The 23,386-nt window shown below is 44.7% G+C and overlaps 1 protein-coding gene across 1 annotated transcript in view; it reads right to left on the bottom strand.

The window, feature by feature from the left end:
- Positions 1 to 13,636, bottom strand: part of WDR27 (WD repeat domain 27) — a 67,892-nt gene extending 54,256 nt beyond the window's left edge. Inside the window, 3 exon segments of the mRNA XM_021693197.1 lie at positions 2,131 to 2,255; positions 5,384 to 5,511; positions 13,512 to 13,636. Coding sequence (XP_021548872.1) covers positions 2,131 to 2,255; positions 5,384 to 5,511; positions 13,512 to 13,636 — 378 coding nt within the window.
- Between the last annotated feature and the right edge of the window lie 9,750 nt (positions 13,637 to 23,386).

Below are 23,386 nucleotides of genomic sequence, written 5' to 3'. Positions count from 1 at the left end.
AAGGAAGATCAATAACTGAATGTTCTGGTAACTCTTGTTATTAAGAAGCTATATACATCTCACAGAAAACAGTTTCTGTTAAGCTCTACTTTATGTAACTCCCTTTTCCACCTGTGAAACTACCTGTATCTAAACCTAGAAGTTAAAATTCAGATGGCTGAGCTGGGAGGGGGCATCAGCTGCCCAGGGCCACGTGCACGGCAGTTTTAGAAACAGAGCGACGTGATGCGGGTCCTGAGCAGCTCCACAGCAGGCAGGCCGATCTTCCCGCCCACACCCTGTGTGCAGCCCTGAGGCCACTCTTTGCTGCCGGACTGCCCAGAACATCTCTGCAGGGGTGGGCAGAGCATCCTAAGATCAAACAGGACAGTGTGTTCCTACCACTAATGAGCTATCCTTCCTCCAAAACCCTTGAAACCTACTCTAGCCAGGAAGCCCCAGAAGACAGTGTCGTGAGCCAGAATCACACAGCACAGATTCGGTGACCAGTCACCCCAGCAGATGTCCCTGTGGGACTCCAGGCAACTGGGATCAGGCCTGCTCTCCAACCCTGCGGCCTCCAGTCAGACAAGATAAATAGCCCCTCATACACATGCAGGAAATATACACATCTGTACCGACACAGCAACTTAACTAAGGAGTGAGCGCTTAACCCTGGAAGACTTCCAATAATGTAACCTGAAACCCTCGACAAGCTAGCTTATGTCTCTTATCACCAGAAGATTAAAAATAAAAGGTGGGGTCATAATGTGCACAAGAACAGGGATACTCTCCAGGTTGGATGTTAGGAAATGCACGTTTCTACTCCCTCCAATGTCTGTAATATGAGATAGTCCTTGTCTATTAATAGCATTGTATCCTGGAAAACCCCTTGTTTCCTTTCGGCATTTATGGTCATGTGTTACATTAGTTTAAGTGTTCTGTATTCATTTAAAGTCTTAAGTTCATCAACTGGTCACTTCCTAGTGTTCTGTGGAAAGCACTACACTTCACCAACATGCTGGCAGCCCACGTGCGTCCAGCTACTTTCTCCCGGTAAATCTCACAAGCCTGCTAAGAAGTGTGCGAAGAGTAACAGGCCAGCCATACACGGTCTGGAACAAACACCTGCCACCTCATTTCCTGTCTGCATGGCTGAGGCCTGACTCCCTGACTGGGTCCGTCATCTTCTCTTTCCGGGACATCTCATCTTCCTTCTGATGCTGACGGTGCTTGGTGTCCTCCTGGCTCATCTGTGTTCCTTCTCCCAGCATGAGGCTGGTGAGCTTTGCTACATGTGGTGGGTGCCTTCATGGAATCACTGAATCCCAGGACATTTCCCATCATCTGTGACTTCACTTACAACGTTAGCATTTTGTTATGTGTGAGCCTCAGTTGCATACTTTGGCCAAAAACTGCATGAACACAGAAATGTACGCTCTGCCCCAAACTGCCTAGTGCACGGTAAGCCCACCATCAATTAATCCTCGATTAAGATTTTATGCCTAACGCTCTCCCTAACCCAGATTTTTCCTAAGTAGATACAGCAGAAAATTCCTCACAGGCAAATAGCTTTGTTAACTGCATTCACTTGGCAAACATAAGCCAAGGCCAGGCCTTGTATGATCTGTCTCCAAAATAAGTCTCAAGCAGAACATGAATTCTGAGCAAACAGGAGGCCTCCCTCACACCCCCAGCCCCACTCCTGCTCTCTCATGCCTGGCTGAGCCTAACGGGCTCCCATTTCCTAGTCAGATGTGAGATTTAGAAGTCGCAGAGCCTGGAAGAGGAGACGCATATACTCAGACCAACTCCAGTTAAGAGATAAGTGAGAAAAGTACAGTTCTTGACAGAAAGCAAGCTTAGAAAAAAGAGATAAACAAAAGCACTGTGCTGGGAGGGCTTGGAGAGATCACCAAAGGAGGAGAAATCAGAGAAATAAATGTTGACTGAACACGCTTGCTTAGCATCCTGATAGTCTGACTTCATGGACCGGTGTCATGATTGATATAGAACAGCACTATCTGATTCAGGCGGCTTTCCAAGTGCAAGATAGAGATATGTCTTCCTTCATTGCCCAGTTAAAAGTACTGCTGATGAGAGGCAGGCGGGGCCCCGCTCAACTGCTAATGGGCAGGCATTGAACCTTACCTCAGTATCCAGCATAAATATTTTCTTTCCAGCACACACTGCAGCCGTGCGGTCATCTGGGCTCAACCTCAAACACAGCACCTTTCCCAGGAGGGTACCCACGACAACCCCTCGAGGAGTCAGCCCTAGACGGAGTTTCAGAGTTAGTGTCAGGTTTTCAACAGGAGTCAACAACCTTAGCATAACTGCAACAAGCCACAGGGAGGCACTGATAATGTAGCTCTCGCCTCTAAAATCACATGCAGAACAACAACGAGCTTGGATGTGACTTTGGCCCCTTGAGAGTATTAAAAACAGCAAGTATAAACGGTTCTTCTGCAAGTATGTGGAACGCAGGGATCATGCATCAGAAAATGACTCAGTGTCGTCACAGATAATGGGTCTCTGGGAAGGCTGCATGTGCATACACGTGGGGGTCATACAGAATCGCCCACGGTCCCGATCCTTCCTCCTCCGTGACCAGGCCAGTGAGCTGCTCGGGCTCATGTCAGACAGGCAGAAGGCACAGGGTGCCCATCTGAGCCTCTGGGGCCTCTCTACCCCTATGAGGATGTCTCCCGGCAGGCCTGCACGTCCAAGGTGACAACACGAGCCAATCCGCAGCCTCAAGCAGGGTCCCTCAACCAACCCACCACCATGCAGCAGGACTCAGCGCCATTGTGGTTGGGCCCTGTCCAGCAAGGCTGTGTCACCGGCGAGACCTCGAACTACAGAAGGGGAGATGTGCACATATCACTGGAGTTCTATCTTGGCTAAAATCCCATGGTCTCCTCGCATGAATATTCACCAAGCACCTGTGTTACCCCAGGCATCTCCCTGGGCACCCGGGACAGATCAGTGAACAAAGAGACAAAGTCCTGCCTTTGTGGAAAGCTTACTTGGGGTAGGGGGTAGGGGCATTTAGACACCGATAAACAGAATAAGTAAACAGGTTATGTACAACGCTAGAAGGAAGTGAACAACGAAAGAAAAAGCAAAGCAGAAAAAGGGACCGGGGTCCAGGGTGGTGGTCAGAAGGGCCCACAGCAATGGAGACACTTAAGTAGACCCTGAAGGATGTGGCAGAATCCACTGTGATCCTGAGATGGAGCAGCAGATGCAAAGGCCCGGGGACAGGACTAGGCCTGGGCTGTTCCTTGAGACTGGGGCTTTGGCTGGGGGTCCCATAGCTTTGTCAGTCCCTAGTCTGCATGAGGTAGGAAGGCACTGGAGGGTTTTGGGCAGAAGGGTAGCATACTCAGACTCCAATTTTCCAGGGACCCCTGGCTGTTGAGTTGAGAGCAGAGCACTGGGCAAGGTGAGCAGGAGGAGCCAATGCAATTACCCTGCTGAGTGATCCCAGCGGCCTGGACTGCAGGGCAACAGTGAAGACAGGTGTGAGGAGTGTCCAGAGTTTGGTTCCATTTTGCAGGGAAAGCAGACGGAACCTGGGGTCGGTTGGATGTGGAGGTGTGGAGGGAGGCTGAAGCACAGTGCTATGGTTTCTGACCTGAGCTGCTGTGGGGAGGTGGGAGGCAGGTGGGGGAAACGCGACCAGGACAGGTAAACCTGAAGTGCTATCAGACATGCGCGTGGAGATGTCCAGGTGCAGTTCACACGTGAGACCACAGTCGGGAGGGAGGACTCAGTGAGACCAGACGTGGCAGCTGTCAGAGCCTGGGGTCATCACCAAAGGAGTGGTTTTTGAGGGGAAAGAAAACAAGCCCATATCCCAGTGTGAAAGGTGGGAGAATGACATGGAGCCAGCAAAGGAGACTGGGGACAAGTGACAAACGACAGCCCCGGGTCACAGTCCATTTTCCAGTCCAAGTGCAAACACAATCATATTGGACACGAAGGTGCTATAATCCAGCACACCTGCCCACCTAGGGCACGGAAACCAAGCCGGGCGGTGCTACGTCCAGCCCAGGCCCCTGCGGCTCCCCTGGAGCCTTCTGTAGTCCCACTGCTGGAGCTCTGGGGCACAGGACAGCTGGGGCACAGAACGCTGAGCCCCACAAGGGCGCCAGACTGTGCCTCGGGGCCAGCTTCAACCCGCCCATGGACTAGACCACATGCATCCAAGTCCACACGAGTCCTCTCTACCCCATCCTCATAGGGGTAGAGAGGCCCCAGAGGCTCAGAAGGTTGCAGCCCCTTCCCACAGGGAAGGCTGCTTATTTACAAAGACCTTCGCGGGGAGCAGGAAACGAACATGTGGTTTACTGTGCATACATACATGTGTGTGCCTGTGTCCATGTGTGCGCACGTGCATACAGCTCTGTGTACCGTTACATGCGTGTGCACGCATGCACGGAGTGTATGTGTGCACGTGTGCGCGCTATATACATACGAGGGCATACATTACACACGTGCGCTGCTAGACGCATACGTGTGTGCTGTGCACGTGTGTGCTGTGCACGTGTGGGATGCATATGTGCACGTGTGTCCGCATGTGTGTGCGTGTGCTGTCCTGACACTGACGCTGGACACTCAACTACAAATTAAATGAGATGAGGTGTAAACTATTCCATATGCTGCTGCCTAAGATCCCTTCACACCTATTTTCTGGAGCAATCCTACGAATTCTCAGTGTAACAATTACATAGAGCTCAAACTCCTTAATGTGGTCCTCGCCTCACTTCTCACCTTCATCTGATAAAACTCTCTAACATCACCATGCTCCCACCCTGTGGACTCCTCCTCAGCTCAGCCGACAGGTTGAGTTCTTGATACAGACGGCCCGCGCACACACCCAGCACAGTGCCACTGTCCAGCACCAGCCCTTCCACCCAGCTCCTCCTCATCCTCCAGCTCAAAAGTCACCTCCCCAGAGATGACAGCATGGGAGTGCGTCCTGCCCACATCTTCCATCGACCCCTCGCCTGCCTTCTCTACTGTGCTCCCCACAACTCATAACCACTCACTTGCCTCTGATGCATGTTTGCCTCCCCTCACTGTCTGTAAGGAAAGAATATTTCCACTTGCCTACATGTTTCCAGAGTTCCACAAAAATCACAGGTTTCATCAAAATGACAAAACACGTAAGATTAAAACTAATGAGCCTATCATGTCAGCTTCACACACAGCAAAGGTCAGTAGATCTGAATATAAGGTATCCTTCCCCCAAAGAACATCCAGCTTGGATATCTATCTGGTTTCAAGGTTAAAGGAGTGAAAAATTCTCCCATGCCCCCTTATGTAACCAAGTCTATTTAAGGGTGAGTTATTCCCTTTGTACATTTTCTTAAATATATTTTAACTATTCATTTACTTTGAAGTGCTTTCTGTCTGCATTCATCTAGAGCCCACATTATAACATAATCTCGTGATGCAGAACAGATGAGAAGTGGACTCACTGCATTTCCAAATGCCACAGCAGTAATTGGCTCATGGTGTCCTCTTAGGGTCAGAGGCTGAAGAGTTAATAGAAACAAAACTATCATGAACTACAGATAATATTTAAAGAATAAAAAAGCATAACAGCATAATCTCAAACCCAAGAAATCAAATGGATTGAATTTTTCAAATATATTTATTTCATATATTCATTTATAATTCATTTATTAAAATTCCTGTTAATGTACTACTCAGTTATTCTCTCAAGTGAACCATTTCATGGTTACCCAACATTAAGAATCACACTAGTAAAATGATGCAGGTCACCTCACTCTTCCACTTACTCATTAGTTATTAATTAAGCAAATATGTATTGCGTCCTGCTACGTGCCAGAAGAATAATGGCTGTGCTGGACATTGAAGGGTAAGGCAATGACGAGGAATCCCCAAGAGAAGGGGCGCGTTCGGGTCGTTGGGAGACAAGGCACATGTCAGAGGCTGCTGGTGCAAGCAAGGAACAAAGTGAAGTTACAGGAAGGCTGAGCGCTGTGTATGGAGTTCTGATAGTGCGCTAGGAAACGGGAAGCCAGCTGAGAAGGTACAAGCAGAAGAATCTATGACCAAACTCGTTTTCAGACTTGTAACACTGCTGCAAGTACAGAAGAGGGACCACAGTGGGGACACAGAAGGACCAAACATCCCAAAGCAAGTAAAGACCTGAATGAGGGCGGCACAGATGGAGATGGGAGGAGACAGAGAACCAAAGACTCTGTGACCAGTGGGCATTGAGAGATGGGGGAAGGGACAGAAGCAAAGATAATCAGTGTTCCAGGTTGAAACCCTAGGTGAATGGTGGCATAAGAAAGGGGGAATGGAATCAGGAAAGAACATAGTTTGTCTGGGCTGTGTTGAGTGAGGTACTTTTGAGCTGACAGTCAGCAGACAGTAGGCACTTTGACAGAAGAGCCATCACTCAAACACGAGAATGAGAGCTCTGTCTCTGGTCATGGCGGCCAGTTCATCTGTACCAAGCTCCTGATGAGAACGACAAGAAAGCGGGGAAAAATTTGCCAAGAACATACAGACACACTTTTAAGACATCAGAGAGCAATGAAAGCAACAAAGAATTAAGAATGGAGAAGAAGGAAACAGAGAAGGAACCCAACATGGGAGGCCATTCACCCATGAAGACTCCTGTTGAATGGCAGCTTTCTGACAATTCCAGTAAAGGCAGTTGAAACCTGAGATACTTATGGGACTAGGAGCACAAAAATGGTGTAATTAAATGCATCATTTTCAGGCACAAACAGAACTATCTTATTGGGAAAAGGGCAAAGAATTCCACTGCCTGACAAAGTACTTCTGAGAATAGAGCCAATGGACTTAAGATTGAGGACTCCATGCATTTTTTTTCCTTTAAAACACTACAGATGAATTTTAATAAATTTCTGCTTTAAAAAAGACATACCACCTACTAAGGTGGGAGGGAAGGGCATGTTACCAAATGCCCAGGCCTAGAGTAGTGACCCAAAGGGCCAGGCCCAAGGAGGGAAGACGAACGGGCAGCAGAAGAGTGCTCACAAGCCCACCTTTGAGTTCTCATAATCCCCGATTGGATTAGAGTGACCTGGGATTGCCAGTGCCCTCAGCCAGCCAGCTATCAGAAGCAAGCATAAATTCTCTCTGCAAGAAGTTAAGATCATCCAGAGCCCCAAACTAGTTGTGCATTTTTTCACACATAATGTCCGGCAGTCAATCATTCAAGGAGTCAAGACCATTCAGTCAAAAACAAGGGAAATCTATAACCACCCACAGATCATCCAGATGGCCTTGAAACCAAACCAGAACTGATCCAGATTGCTGAATTACTAGATAAGGACATTAAAACAGTCATTATAATTCTATTCCATATGTTCAAAAAGTTAAATAGGGGTATAAAAAAATCAATAATTAATAACCTTCCAAAACAGAAAGCACCAGGCCATGATGGATCCACTGCTCAATATTTAAGGAAGAGATTTTACTAATTCTCTAAAATCTCTTTCAGAAGACTGAAGAAAGATAACAGAGGGAAACACTACTTTCAGAAGAAGCAGAGGAAATATTTCCTTACTCATTCTATAAGACCAGGATTACCCTAATATCAAAACCAGACAAAGACATCACAAAAAAAGAAAATTAAAAACAAGTATCTTTCATGAACATAGATGCAAAACTCAACAAAATATTCAAAATATCAGCAAATCAAACCATACAATGTATTAAAAAAGTATACATCATGACCAAGTAGAATTTGGAGATTTATTCCAAGTATGCAAGGCTGGTTGAACATTTGAAACTCAGTTAATCCATCACATCAATAGGCTAAAAAAGAAAAATCACATGAAAATATCAAAAAATGTTGGGGTGCCTGGGTGGCTCAGTCAGTGAAGCATCCAACTCGATTTTGGTTCGGGTCATGGTCTCAGAATCATGAGATTGAGTCCTATGTCAGGCTCCATGCTGGGCCTGGAGCCTGCTTTAAGATTCTCTCTCTCCCTCCCTCTCCCTCTGCTCCCACCCCCCACTCACATGTGCTTGCATTCTCTCTAATAAACAAATAAACAAATAAATAGAAATAGTAGCTGCTTCACAGTACAGTTCATTTACAAAAAAAAAAAAAAGTAGAAGAAAGCATTTGACAAAATCCAATAGCAATTCATGATAAAAACTATCAGTATACTAGGAATGAGGGGAACTTCCTCAACCTAATAAAGAGTATCTACAAAATACCAAAAGCTAATGTATGAAGTGGTAAGAAACTACAAGCTTTCCCACCGAGATTAGAAACAAGATGAGGACGAGGACGTCCCCTCTCACCACTCTTGTCAACATTACACTGGGAGTCTTAGCTAATATGATAACACAATAAAAGGAAAAGAAGGTATAGTGACTGAGAAAATAGAAATAAAACTGTCTTTGTTCATGGGTGACATGATCATCTAAAAATTAGTAAGTGAATTTTGAAATTAAAAACACAATACCATTTACATTAGCACTCAAACAAATGAAATGCTTAGGTACATATCTAACAAAATTGTATAAGATCTCTGGGGTGCCTGGGTGGCTCAGTCGGTTAAGTGCCTGACTCAATTTTGGCTCAGATTATGGTCGTGAGATCAAGCCCTGTGTTGGGCTCCATGCTGGGCATGGAATCTGCTTAAGATCCTCTCTCTCCCTCTCCCTCTGCACCCCCCACTCACACATGCTCACTTTCTCTCTGAAAAAAAATTATGTAAGATCTCTGTGAGGAAAAATAAAAGTGTTGAAAGAAATAAAAGTAAATGAATGGAGAGATATCCCATGTTCACGGATAGAAAGACTCAATATTGTCAAGATGTCAGTTCTTCCCAACTTGGTCTATAGATTTAATCCAATCCCAATCAAAATCAACAAACTAATTTTAAAATGTATACAGAGGCAAAAGACCCAGAATGGCCACACAATACTAAAGAACAACAACAAAGTTGGAAGACTGACACTACCTGCCTCCAAGACTTATTATGAAGCTACATTAATCAAGATTGTACAGTAATGGCAAAAGAAAGGACAAACAGATCAATGGGAGAAAAGACAGAGCCCAAAACAGTCAAATGAACTTTGACTAAGGAACAAAGGTGATACAATGGAGAAAACTATAAACCCCTTAAAAATAACATGGGAGAAAACCTAGATGACTTAAGTTTGGTGATGACTTTTCAGATAAGACACCAAAGGCATGATCCATGAAAGTAAGAATTGATAGCCTGGATTTCCATTAAAATTAAAAATTTCTGTTCCATCAAAGACACCATCAAGAGAATGAGGAGACAAATCACAGATTGGGAGAAAGTATTTGCATAAAACATATCTGATAGAGGACTATTTCCAAAAATAAACAAAGAACTCTTAAAGGGCAGCAATAAGAAAATAACAAAGTTAAAAAAGGAGCTAGAGGGCACCTGGGTGGCTCAGTCGTTAAGCGTCTGCCTTCGGCTCAGGTCATGATCCCAGGGTCCTGGGATCGAGCCCCGCATTGGGCTCCCTGCTCGGCGGGAAGCCTGCTTCTCCCTCTCTCACTCCCCCTGCTTGTGTTCCCTCTCTCGCTGTGCCTCTCTCTGTCAAATAAATAAATAAAATCTTTAAAAAAAAAAAAAAAAGGAGCCAGAGACCATCACAGACACCTCACTACAGAAGACATAAGATGACAGGTGAGCAAACTCCACATCATCAGTCATCAAGGAAATACAGATGAAGACAACAATGATACCACTGCACACCCACTAGAGTGACAAAATCCAGAACACTGACAAGTCCAAATGCCGATATGGATGTAGAGCAGCAGGAATTCTCATTCACAGCTGGTGGGAATACAAAATGGTGCAGACAGTTTGGCAGTTTCTTACAAAAATAAATATTCTTTCAACATATGATCCAGCAGTCATGCTCCTCAGTATTTACCCAAAGGAGCTGAAAATGTATGTCCACTCAAAAACCTGCACGTGAATGTTTATAGCAGTTTTACTCATAATTGCCAAAACTTGGAAGCAGTAGGTAAATAGATAAACTTGCTGCATCCAGACAATGGGATATTGTTCAGTGTTAAAAAGAAATAAGCCATCAAACCATGAAAAGACATAGAGGAACCTTCCATGCATATCACTAAGTGATCCCACCTACATGTGATCCTACCTGTGTGGGATCCCACCTACATGACCCTGTGGAAAAGGCAGAGCTGTGGGGACAGTGAAAAGTCAGCTGTTGCCAGGGTTGGGGTTGGGGGAGGGGGGGTTAAGGGGGCAGAGCACAGGATTTTAGGGCAGTGAAAATTCTCGGACTGATATGGTAATAGTGGACACCTGTCATTCTACATTTGTCTAAACCCACAGAATGCACACCAGGAGTGACCCTGAGGGACCTATGAAGTCTGGGCAACGATGACGTGTCAGCACAGCTTCGTCAGCTACAACAAATGCACGACTGTGGTACAGCGTGTTGGGTGGGGGAGGCTGTGTGTCGCAGGAGCACAGGGGGCATACAGGAAATCTCATACCATCCCCTCAATTTTGCTGCGAACCTAAAACTGCTTTTACAGAATTAATGAAGTTTTGGGGCCCCTGGGTGGCTCAGTCAGTGAAGCGTCTGCCTTCAGTTCAGGGTCCTGGGATCAGGCCCCACATTGAGCTCACTGCTCGGGGGGAGCCTGCTTCTCCCTCTGCCTCTGCCCCTCCCCACTCGATTCATGTTGTCTCTTGCTCATTCTGCTCTCACTCCAAATAAATAAATAAGTAATCTTTAAAAAATAAAAATAAAAGAATAATAAAGTCTTAAAATTTTAAAAAAAAGGTAAAAAGTAGCCCCTAAAAAGAAAAATGTAGCCAAAATTTCAGAGCAAGAAATATTACCAGGGATAAAGAAATGTTACTTTGTACATTCACAGAGTCAATTCACCAACAGAACATAAAGATACCAAACATTTATGTGCTTAATAGTGGGAGTTTCAAAATATATGGAGCAAAACTGATAGAGGGGAAACAGGCAAATTCACATGCAGAGTCACAGATTCCAATATGCGTCTCTTGATAACTGACAGAACATGGGGCCATGAATGGAAGATGTGAAGAACACTATCAAGCAATGTGACCTAACTGACATTTATAAAACAAAGATCTGCAAATACTCATAGCATTTTATCTACAGTAGTCAAAAGTGAAAATAACCTGAATGTTCACCAACAGGAAAATGGATACACAAATTATAGTACATTCACACAATGGGATACTACTCAATATTGAAAAAGAATACACCATTGATACATGAACAATGCAGATAACTTCTAAAATAAGTATTCGGAGTGAAAGAAGCCAAACAGACACAAAGAATAAGCATTGTCTGATTCCACTGGCATCAAACTCCAGAAAATGCAAACTAACAAAAGCTCTTATTTAGAATACATAAAGAACTCCTGGGCGCCTGGGTGGCTCAGTTGGTTAAGCGACTGCCTTCGGCTCAGGTCATGATCCTGGAGTCCCGGGATCGAGTCCCGTATCGGGCTCCCTGCTCAGCGGGGAGCCTGCTTCTCCCTCTCTCACTCCCCCCTCTTGTGCTCTCTTGCTCTCTCACTCTCTCTCTCAAATAAATAAAATCTTAAAAAAAAAATAGAATAAAGAACTCCTTCACATCCATAGGAAAGAGACAGATAATCTGTCAGAAAAAACAGCACAGCATTGAACACATATCACAAAAGAGAAGGTCCAAATGGCCAATAAATTTGTAAACAGGGGTTAAACCTCACTAATCAGCAGAGAATTGCACATCACAAACAAGCACCCCTACACACACCAGAAGGCCTCAGACTAAAAGAACCAAGTACAGGTGAGGATGCAGATCAAGTGGAACTCTTACACGGCCTTTGAAGAAGTACAGACCACTACAACCACTCTGGAAGTCTTCTTGGCCTTATCTACCAACCTGAATATACACACTCCCTACGGCTCAGCGGTTGTACACACACGTGTACCAAAAACATACAAAGGAATGCCTGTAGCAGTCAAAATATGGAAACAGAACAAATCTCCCCAAGAATAGAGAGGGTTAAGTGTGGTCTGTCCCTGCAACGGGATACGGTGCAGGGATGGAAATGAACCATGTGGATGAACCCCACAGACATCCTGGTGAGTCACAGAAACCGGCATCAGGCACAACCCCACTCATAGAGTTCAAGCGCGAGCAACACTAGCACACGGCACCAGGAGCTGAAGGTGTGTCAACTTTGGGGAGAAGGGAAGGGAGCACAGGCTGGGACACAGCAGAGCCCAGATGACGCGTACCCAGCTGTGTTCACTTCATCATAATCAAACGATGGCACTCAATATCTGGGACACATTTTTCTAAGTATCTCACACTTCACCAAAAAAGCGAGAGAGATCAAGCTGGACATCGGAATGCAGGAGCCCATGCATCGGTGTGAAGTGGTGTTGAAGAAACATAGTAAAACCTCTCGTAACTCAACGGGGAAAGATCTAACCATGGATTTCTCTTTAATGATGATGAACAGCTCCTACTACTAGTGAAGTGAGTGCCAATAACATCGAAATTAAAGAAACTTTCAGGCAAACACAGATTGGCCCCACGCGCTGTCATCACTGGCCCTAAACTCCTGAAGCCCAAAATAAAGATAAAAATGATCCCAACACTAAAAATGCTGATAGAATTTACTTTTTCCATTTTGTACAATGAAACCTGTTTTGAAGAGCATTCAGGTAATTATACTAGTCATGAAATAACTTTTGAACGAAAACTAATGTCTTTAAAACTATCAGTTTGATGTAAAAGATTCTGCAATAAATGTAATAACTTCCTTAAACGTGTTATATTTCAAATCTACAGAACTTGGACTTCTCTTGATTATGTTAACATGAACCTTTGCTGGCTTCTACTCTCATTGAAGAAGAACTTTTTTTTGATCAGGCGATTCCAGGCAGTGTATTTTCTCAAACTGCGACATTAGCGGTGTTTGCTTCTCCTGTAGCTGGCACTGGAAGCCCCAGGGGGCAGTTTCAGCCAAACAGCATCGGAGAGAGGGGCAGGGAACCGCAAGGCTGCGTCATTCGACCTAAGGAAAAACACACAGAACTTCCAAAAGGCCGGTAGGAAGGCTCGTCCGCCCGCGCTCCACGCGCACAGCGCATTCGCGTCTAAGGGGAAAGCGCAGTACTGACCGCTACCGGCACGCTGGGCATGGCACGCTGGGCACGCAGCAGGCTCCCCCGATGCCCCCGGGCGCTTTTCCGTGACCAGGTCACCGAAACCAGCATCAGTGCAGAGATTCCCCTGTGGGCCTCCCATCTCCAGTCCGAACGCACAGAGTGTGGAAAACCACCACGGGATGACGCTTAATACAGACATGACGAGTGCGTCACACACACAGAACGTCACGCCCACTTACCCCCTCGCCCTCCCGCTCCCAAGACAAGGGAGAAGACATCACTCAGAGTCCTGAGGCCCCCACCCCCGCCGACACGCGCACGCGCACAACTGCTCACTCGACCACGGCTTTCAGATTCAACAGACCCCGGTTCACGGCCCCTCCTCCTACCCAGCACACCCGCTCAGAGCTGGGGACTGTGCTTCCACGTCCCAGCGGCGGTCTGCGATGCTGGTCCGCCATGCACGAGCCCAGCACCAGCTCTGAGGAGTGAACAGAAAGTTATCACGCACATCGATTACTATTATCAGTGACTCTGAGATACAAAATCATTTCCCACATTTTCCAAGCAAACTGGTGGTAAAGTACAATATTAATCTAGCTCTCCTACTGCTTACCTTGGGTTTGTTTCACAACATTGTGTCATTAAAATCAATTACCTCAGGTTATATAATCACTGACTCACTGACCCCATCTTACAAAAGCATAAATGAATGAAACATTGACAAAAATAAAAACTGCTTCAGACTTCTGTCCCGCTTCACAGTTAATGACCTCACCCACGTTATGTCTTTATATACACGTAGCCCTCAAGTCATCCTGACTCTGCTCTTCCTCACGCCTCACTCCAGGCACTAGACCTGAAAAGCTCATCCACAGAATTTGCTGACACAGTCGTGAGCAAAGGGTTTCATCTCTGGTCCACCATGCTGGTCGAGTGGACTCAGATGACCTAACCATGGTTCACATGCAGGCTTCATAGGGAAAGGGGTGGTCCAGACACAAGAAGACCAGGTGGCACTGACCAGCAGAGATGGGATGAGGTTAGACGAGGGAGAAAAAGTCATCATCCAGTGGGGACAGCCTGCAGTGCTCAGCAACGGACCAAACAGAAGGGCTTCCACTTAAGCTCAGTTCATAATTGGAGGGCTATTGAAGGTTGCTGAACAAAGCTATTTAGGAAAATGCACATTTCAATCTGGCAGCAATGGGCAAGGTGGTCAGGATCAAGAGGGACTGGGGTAGGCAAGAGAGAGGGCCAAGTCCCCAGCTCCACACACAGGGGCTCTGCCTCAGGGAGCCTGGAGAGCAGATGACTCTCAGTTCGAGCCTTTCTATCTCCAGATCTCTCTTCATGGCACAACCCTGGTCTAGTTTCCAGGGACAAAGGCCTACATGAATGTCAATCCTGTCCTTTCCTGCGCCCCTCATATCCAATCTATACCTAGCCCTGTCTTTCTTCAAGAGGACTTTGGCCCCCAATACCCAAAAGAAAGATCATGCAAATGTACAAAACAATCTAGAACCACCCCCCCCAACCCCTGACAGTGGTGAGGATGCCACAGACTGCCCACACCTCTCACTCCTGAAGGGCAGCCTCCCCTGGGCCCGGCAGCACTGTGACCCTCAAGGCCAGCAAATCTCAACTTAAACACAGAGGCTCCCTCCACACCCATCATGCTGGCTTGCTCCTAGCTCTGAGAATAGAGCTGCTTTTTCTCCCCTCGAATGTCTCTCCTGTTGAAGGTTCCTCAAGCTCTCCACTTGCCGGCCGCTCCCCCTTCAGATCTCAGCTGAGTCACAGACGCCCTCTGTGTGCCCCTACCACCTCCTTGGCCTTCACACACCCTGACCCAGGTGACCCCTTCAGAGGCAGAATGGGAGGCTGGGGTCAGGGCCCTGGGCTGCAAACCAGCTGCGTGATGCCGGCTCAGACGGCCCAAGTTTCCAGGACCGCAGATGGGGAAAGCTCGCTGGGGGCTTTCCAGCTGAGCAGGTGGCATCCCGCGTAAAGCCTCCGGGCCACCTGACAGAGGGTTGGTCCCGCAGTACACAGCACCCGGGCTCTGGGCAGTCGGCCATAATCACTTTCCAGCTCAGGTGCAGTAGTCACGATTGAACAAGACAAAGGAGACCAACAAAAATATCTACCCAGGCTATTCTATTGGAAAACAACCCAGAAGAGAAGTCAGTAAGCATTCTAGTAGAAGACCTGACTAGAAACCCTTATTTTAGCATCTGTAAGGCCAAGATACCAGGCAAGCAGAGAAATTAAGTGATAAAGTTCTCAAAATACAGTCAGAGGACTTACGCTCCATCATCTCCCACAAACAAACGTTCTCTGTTATAACAAATAAGAGGCAATTTTTATAGACTTGAAAATTCTACAACAATCTGGAGAAAAAATAAAAGCATTTTGAATATTTTAATGCACAATCTTCTCCAATTCATGAACTTGGTTTTACTTATTATTCTTGCAACTGCCAAGACATGGCAGGGAGTTTCATATAAAAAACAGCTGAATGTTTTAAAGCTACCATGATTTGCTTTGTAGGTTTTACCATTTTAAAGGATCCAGTGCCTAGCACCGTGGCCAGCATGTAGTTGGTGATGAGGGGAGTGTCCCAGACGGACACAATGAAATCACTGTGTGGCCCCTCCAAGTACTTCCTGAAACATAAAATATTGTAAGAAACATGAAAGAATATATCAAAAACTATAACTGTTTAAAAAATTTTAAGAATCTACCCATTGAATAGATAAGGAAGATGTGGTATATATATGTAAATGGCATGCTACTCAGCCATCAAAAAGAATGAAATCTTGCCATTTGCAACAATGTGGATGGAACTGGAGGGTATTATGCTAAGTGAAATAAGTCAGTCAGAGAAAGACTGATATATGATTTTACTCATATGTGAAAAAAACAAATTAAGAAAAAAAAGAGACCCCCCCCCCAAAAAAAAACCACTCTTAAATACAGAGAAGAAACTGGTGGTTGTGGGGGAGGTGGCTGGGGGATTGGGGGAAACAGATGAAGAGGATCAAGGGCACACTTATCCTGATGAGCACTGAGTAATGTATAGAAATGCTGAATCATTATATTGTACACCTGAAACTAACATAACACTGTATGCTAATTACACTTGAATAAAAAATATTTTTAAAAGAAAAAAGCACTACTTTGAGTAAAATTCTTACATTTTCCTGAGAACTAGAAGACATATAAAATTTAAAAAAATAAAAAAAGAATCCACCCATCAAACTGTGATTAAATCTTGTATTATTCCTTCAACGTAAACTTTTATGCGCCAAGAACTGCCTTAATCTCTTCTCTAATTCCTATAACATTCAGCACCATGATTTGCAAAGAATAGAATCTGTACACCAATTTACAATTTAAAAATCATTTTCATACATATTAACATGCAGATTTGGGTATATCAATAAATACATTATATCATTCAATACTTAGAACAACTCTTTAAAGTTGTTTGTTAAATGTTTGTTCCATTTTACAGGTGGAAACATAGGAGGTGTCAGTAAGTGGTGAAACTCCCCATTTCTGACTCCTCATTCCTGGCACCTCTGCCACGGCATACCCAGAGCAGGGCCACAGGTGACCTCACAGCTCCACCCTCCTAAGAAAGCAGCAGCAGCGCAGGGAACCTGTGCAGGGCCAGTGGCTTCACAAGCAAACAGCTCTGCATGAGCCGCCTGCTCAGCCACTCACTGCCGCTCGAAGTGGCCTGGCAAGTGTACCAACACCCACCAGCCTCTGCTGGTGACCGTACTCGGAGCTGCCCACAGACAGAGGACATCTAACCCCTCCGCACGAAATGTGTGCTGTCCTGCTGGCCGTTACCTGGACACAGGTAAGTTACCCCTAGAGCTCTGAGCTGCCGGCCATCCCAAATGACTTCCACCCACAGGCTGCTGGAAATCCGTGCCGAGGCAGGAATCTCTGGACAGAACTGAAGAGTAACGGGGTAGAGGAGGAAGGAGTATGACCTTCAGCTATGTGAAACACATTGTTCTAATTGGTCAGGGACAGCTAGATAACCATTTGGGAAATAATACCAAAAACAATTAAATTTCAGATGCCTTACAGGTTACAAAGTAATATTAACAATTTAAAAACAAAAACCAGAGAAAAATCTGCAAAAATAACGGAAAGAACTAACATCCTTAATATTTAGAGAGCTATAACAAATATATGAGAGAAAGCTTAAAACCTCAATAGAAAAAAAATACAAACTACATAGGAGCAATAAAAATGCACAATAAACATCATCCTCAACAGGGAAAAACTAAGAACCTTTCTCCTAAGGTCAGGACTCTGACAGGAATGTCCACTCTCATTGGTTTTATCCAACACAGGACGGGACGCATAGCCACAGCAATCAGACAAGAGGAAGGAATAAAAGGCAGCCAAACTGCTAAGAAAGAGGTGAAACTCTCACTCTTTGCAGACGACATGATACGGTATATAGAAAGCCCTAAAGACTCCACCAAAAAACTGCTAGAAATGACAAATGAATTCACTAAGGTTGCAAGATGCAAAATCAATATACAGAAATCCACTGCGTTCCTATCTACTAATAATGAAGCACCAGGAAGAGAAATTAAGAAAACAATCCCATTTATAACTGCATCAAAAACAATAAAATATCTAGGAATAAACCTAACCAAAGAGGTAAAAGATCTGTACTCTAAAAACTATAAAACACTTATGAAAGAAACTGAAGATGACACAAAGAAATGGAAAACATTCCATGCTCACAGACTAGAAAAACAAATATTGTTAAAATGTCTACACTACCCAAAGCAATTCACACATTTAATGTAATCCCTATGAAAATACCAACAGCATTTTTCACAGGGCTAGAACAAATAATCCTAAAATTTGTATGGAACCAGAAAAGACCCCGAATAGCCAGAGGAATGTTGAAAAAGAAAAGCAAAGCTGGCGGCATCACAATTCCGGACTTCCAGCTCTATTACAAAGCTGTCATCATCAAGACAGTATGGTACTGGCACAAAATCAGACACATCGATCAACAGAACAGAATAGAGAGCCCAGAAACGGACCCTCAACTCTATAGCCAACTAATCTTTGACAAAGCAGGATAGAGTATCCAGTGGAAAAAAGACAGTCTCTCCAATAAATGGTGTTGGGAAAATTGGAGAGCCACATGCAGAAGAATGAAACTGGACCACAAGATAAACTCAAAATGGATGAAAGACCTAAATGTGAGACAGGAATCCATCAGAATCCTAGAGAACAGAGGCAGTAACCTCCGTGACCTCAGCTGCAGCAACTTCTTGCTAGACACGTCTTTAAAGGCAAGGGAAAGAAAAGCAAAAATGAACTATTGGGACTTCATCAAGATAAAAAGCATCTGCACAGCAAAGGAAACAGTCAACAAAACTAGGAGGCAACCCACAGAATGGGAGAGGATATTTGCAAATGACATTACAGATAAAGGGCTGGTATCCAAGATCTAGAAAGAACTTTTTTAACTCAACACCCCCAAAAATGAATAATCCAATTAAAAATGGGCAGAAGAGGGGCGACTGGGTGGCTCAGATGGTTAAGCGTCTGCCTTCAGCTTAGGTCATGATCTCCAGGTCCTGGGATCAAGCCCTACATTAGGCTCCCGGCTCAGTGGGGAGAATGCTTCTTCCTCTCACTCTCCTTCTCTCATAAATAAATAAATAAATAAATAAATAAATAAATAAATAAATAAATAAAACCTGCCCTATGTTCCAATAATCACACTACTGGGTATGTACCCTAAAGAATACAAAAACACTAATTCAAAGGGAAACATGCACCCCTATGTTTACAGCAGCATTATCAACAATAGCCAAATAATGGAAGCAGCCCAAGTGTCCATAGACTGATGAATGGATATAGAAGATGAGATATATACACACACTGGAATATTACTCAGCCATAAAAAAGAATGAAATCTTGCCATTTGCAACAATATGGATGGAGCTAGAGAGTATTATACTAAGCGAAATATGTCAAAGAAAGACAAATACCATATGATCTCACTCAGGTGGAATTTAAGAAACAAAACAGATGAACAAAGGGGGAAAAAAAGAGAGAGAAAGAGAGAGACAAACCAAGAAACAGACTTTTAACCACAGAGAACATACTACTGGTCACCAGAGGGGAGGTAGGTTGGGGGATGGGGGAAATAGGTGATGGGGATGAAGGAGTACATGTATCATGATGAAAAAAAATAATAATAAAATGACTTTTAAAAAGAAAAAAATAAACAGGAGCAATAAATTCACAAAAGGATTAATACCAGTGCCCAACAAACATATAAAAAACAATTAGTAATCAAGAAAAGCAACATAAGGGCGCCTGGGTGGCTCAGTTGGTTAAGCGACTGCCTTCAGCTCAGGTCATGATCCTGGAGTCCCGGGATCGAGTCCCGCATCGGGCTCCCTGCTCGGCGGGGGGTCTGCTTCTCCCTCTGACCCTCTTCCCGCTCGTGGTCTCTGTCTCTCATTCTCTCTCTCAAATAAATAAATAAAATCTTTAAAAAAAAAAAAAGAAAAGCAACATAAGACAAAAGAATATCATTTTTCATCTACCAGCTTGGCATTAACTAAATTATAAAATAAGAATATCATGTGCAGCTTTTTTCCGCTGGTAAGAGAATAAATGGGCATAAGCTTTGGCTATTTGGTAATGTATATCAAAATATTTTTAAAAAGTACCTATTCTTTGATTCATAAATTTTCGTCCTATAAACTTAAAACAAGCAAATCATCGCACATTTCTCAAAATGCATTTCTTCAAGGGTGTCCAAAATAGCACTGATTAGAATATAAAATGCAATGACAGTCCTTACATTCAGTGGAACCCAGTGTAGACATTGTGACAGTTTACTCTGCCTATCAGTAAGAGCCTTTCCAGTGTAAATGAGAGAAAGCTCAGCCTGATGGGCCTGAAAGAAAGGGGTGTCTCTGGAGGGGCAGGCCTTTAACTGGAAGGTGTGTGCAGGGCTCCATGCAGCAGCCTGAGCCAGCCAGGCCTGGTCTCTCCATCTTTCAGCTGTGACTGTCTGAATCTTGGCTCTGGTTTCTCCTTTCTGTTGCCATTTGCTGGCCAGCAGCTCCCACTACCACTCTCTCATGTTCTGGTGCACTGGGAAGAGTGACCACCTCTTCCTATCAAACCCTGAACATTCTCTATGAGTTTGGGCCAGTGTGGGCCACTTCTCATCGTTGAATTTACCATGTGATCAGAAGGATAAAACTGTGCTGACAAGTCAGCCCCATGTGTCATGGAACTGTGACCCCTGGGGCCTGGCCAGGAGAGGGAAAAGAGTGGCCGCCCAAGGAAATCCAAGTATTATTGCCAGAAAAGGAATAGATACTGAGAAAAAAAATCCACGTTTGTCTAAGTATATACTAGCATTTAGATGTTTGAGAAGGACAGAAACTTTAATAAAATACATCCGCAATAATACCATACTAAATATCCACAAATACAAAACTTATATTCTTCAAAAGACACCAATCCGTGAGTGAAAATGCAAGCCACAAAGTAGGAAAGATGAGCAACACATAAAGCTGACAAAGACATCCAGAATGTACAAAGAATTCATACAAATCTTAAGACAGACAAGCCAACAGAAAAATATGCAAGAGGCACTTCATGAAAGATCTCCAAATGGCCAATTAACTGGAGAAGATGCTTATCCTCATTATTTACCAGAGAATGGCAAACTGAAATGAAAAGTGAAAACCATACACCCATCAGAATGGTTAAAATCAAAAATACTAAGAAAAGAACACTGAGTATGGATGAGCTTCCAAAACCTATGGGAGGAGTAATGTAAGTTGGAACAACCACTCAGAAAAACAGACCTGGAGGCAATTCTCTGCTGAGCACACACGGAACCATGAACACATGAACCAAAAAACACGTAACACAGAACATTTATCAGAATGCTCAAAGCAGCACTATTCATGATTCTAAAAGTGGAAACAGCCCAACTGTCCACGTACAGCAGCCCGGGGAAAGAAGGGTATATTCATAAGATGATACATACAATAGTGTGTGCTCAGCATTGGTCTACCAGCAGGCACAGCTGGACTCAAACACCTTTGGGAAGGAGGCAGGGAGTGATGACTAGAGGTCCACAGCGCTCTGGGATGCTGACACCACGGGCTCTCAGACCTGTGGGGTGATCACCTGCATTTACTCAAGACCAATTCCCAACCCGGGTGGAGGTTTCACAGGTTTGCAGCCGGGCATTTTCATGCCATATGCACTGCACGTGGGGTCCCACCTTCACTGTCTGGGCTCCATTACCCGCTAGGGTGCTGGCTGCTGGGTTACAGGAATTGTTCTCTCTGAGATGCACCTGTTCCCAGGCCAGTCCTTGTTACTTGTCCCTAAGCAGCCTGAGGGGAATTTAGTTCCCTAAAGAGCTCCTTCTGGACCCACAATCAAGGAATGACTGAACTACAAGGTATGAATGCAATGTCCTGCTTAGATGCTGCCAACAGCTGCCCATCTTTCTGAAGACAAAGACCAAACTCGTGGCCCAGCCCAGCTGTTGGAGCTCATCCCACACCACATCCCCATCCCATGTGCCCAGCCCCATTCATTGTCCTCCTGTGACCCAGCTCATTCCTCGAATTTGCTCGTCCCTCAACAACACAGGTGTGAATTGTGCAGGTCCACTTACACACAGATTTTTTCAGCCAATACAGTACAGTGCTGTAAATGTATTTTCTTTATCATTTCTCTAACTGATCTTATTGTAAGAATACAGTACACAGTACATATAACATACAAAATATGTGTCAGTCACCTGTTTATGTAATGGGTAAGGTTTCTCCTCAACAGTAAGCTATCAGTAGTTAAGGTTTCAGGGAGTCAAACGTTACACACAGATTTTCCACTGTACGGGGGAAGGGGGCACACCAAACCCTCATGTTGTTCAAAGGTCAAGTGTATACAGACACACACACACATAAAAGTATATAACTGATTAACGTCTAGCTCTGGGAAAGGAAAAAATGTGTCTATTTTCTCACTATTGTATCCTAGGGAGGATACATGATAAGTATTCAATACATATCTGAATTGTTAAAGACAACAGGACCAAAATGCAGTCACTGTGCTAAACCCCACGTCAGCAGACCAAAACTTAATACCTAATCTAACTGCAGGAATGTAACATTTTACACTCAATTTGTAATTACCTGGTTAGCACCAGTGTGACAGTCTGGCCCACACACCCCTTCCATTCCCTGAGGAAGGCGACCTCGCCTAAAACAACACATTGTCTAACGATGTCATTCTCACACCCTTTCCAGCTTCAAAAGCCTTTCCTTCCCTACAGCTCAGCAGAGCTCCTTTCTACTGCTGGACAAATAGCCAATTTGATCTTTAAATTTATTCAGTTGAGTTTTTGTGACTTAACAGATTTAGCAGCAGTGATGGGATATGAAGCGATCTCTGGCAGCTTCAGGGACGAAGAGAAACACAGGCATGGTACCCTGCAAGCACCTTGAGTTCTCTTTGTCCCTGTTCCGGGGGCCCTGGGTGAGTTCCTCTCGGTTCTGAGCTCGGCTCTCTTTGTGCTGAGCTCCTGCTCTCATTGGATTTCCACAGTTGCCCATTTGGTTGGAATCCCTCCCCGCATCCTCTCCCCACTCTGCCCAGATTCCACAATGGGAACTGCTGGTGGTTACTGGGTCCAACTTAAAAACTGGATTGGGTCCTAGATCAAACTGAGCCCAATTTAAGCTGGGCTGGGTCCAGCACAAGGCCTCAGGTGAATAAAATGCTGTAGTAAGTAATGGCTTGTAGCTAATGGGAATCTTGGAAGCCAAAAAAGCTGGAAACACTGTGGGCACAGGTCAAGCACTGAAAGGCTGTGGGAGTGCTTGCCACCTCAAAAAGATGCTCACGAGAGGATAAGCTCATCACAGAAAATGGTGAGTGGGATCATAATTAAAGTATCCTTGATGGTTTACTTTGTAGCAAAAGAAAACATAAAATTCTCCACATGACCCAGAACAGGAGAAAGTCTTAATTCTAGCTACCCTGAGGCTAGAACTAGGATAAAATGAGCAAGGCTGGTAACAAAGGTGTGGGGAGCGGGAACGGCACCAGATCAGACACAGTCATTTCTATTTGTTGAAGTCCTTTCCTAAATTATTAAATAT

This window comes from Neomonachus schauinslandi, chromosome 8 (assembly GCF_002201575.2).
Source record: "Neomonachus schauinslandi chromosome 8, ASM220157v2, whole genome shotgun sequence".
Classification (NCBI taxonomy): Eukaryota; Metazoa; Chordata; class Mammalia; order Carnivora; family Phocidae; genus Neomonachus; species Neomonachus schauinslandi.
The sequence above is the reverse complement of the archived record's forward strand: the minus strand, read 5'-3'. Positions and strand labels throughout refer to the sequence as shown.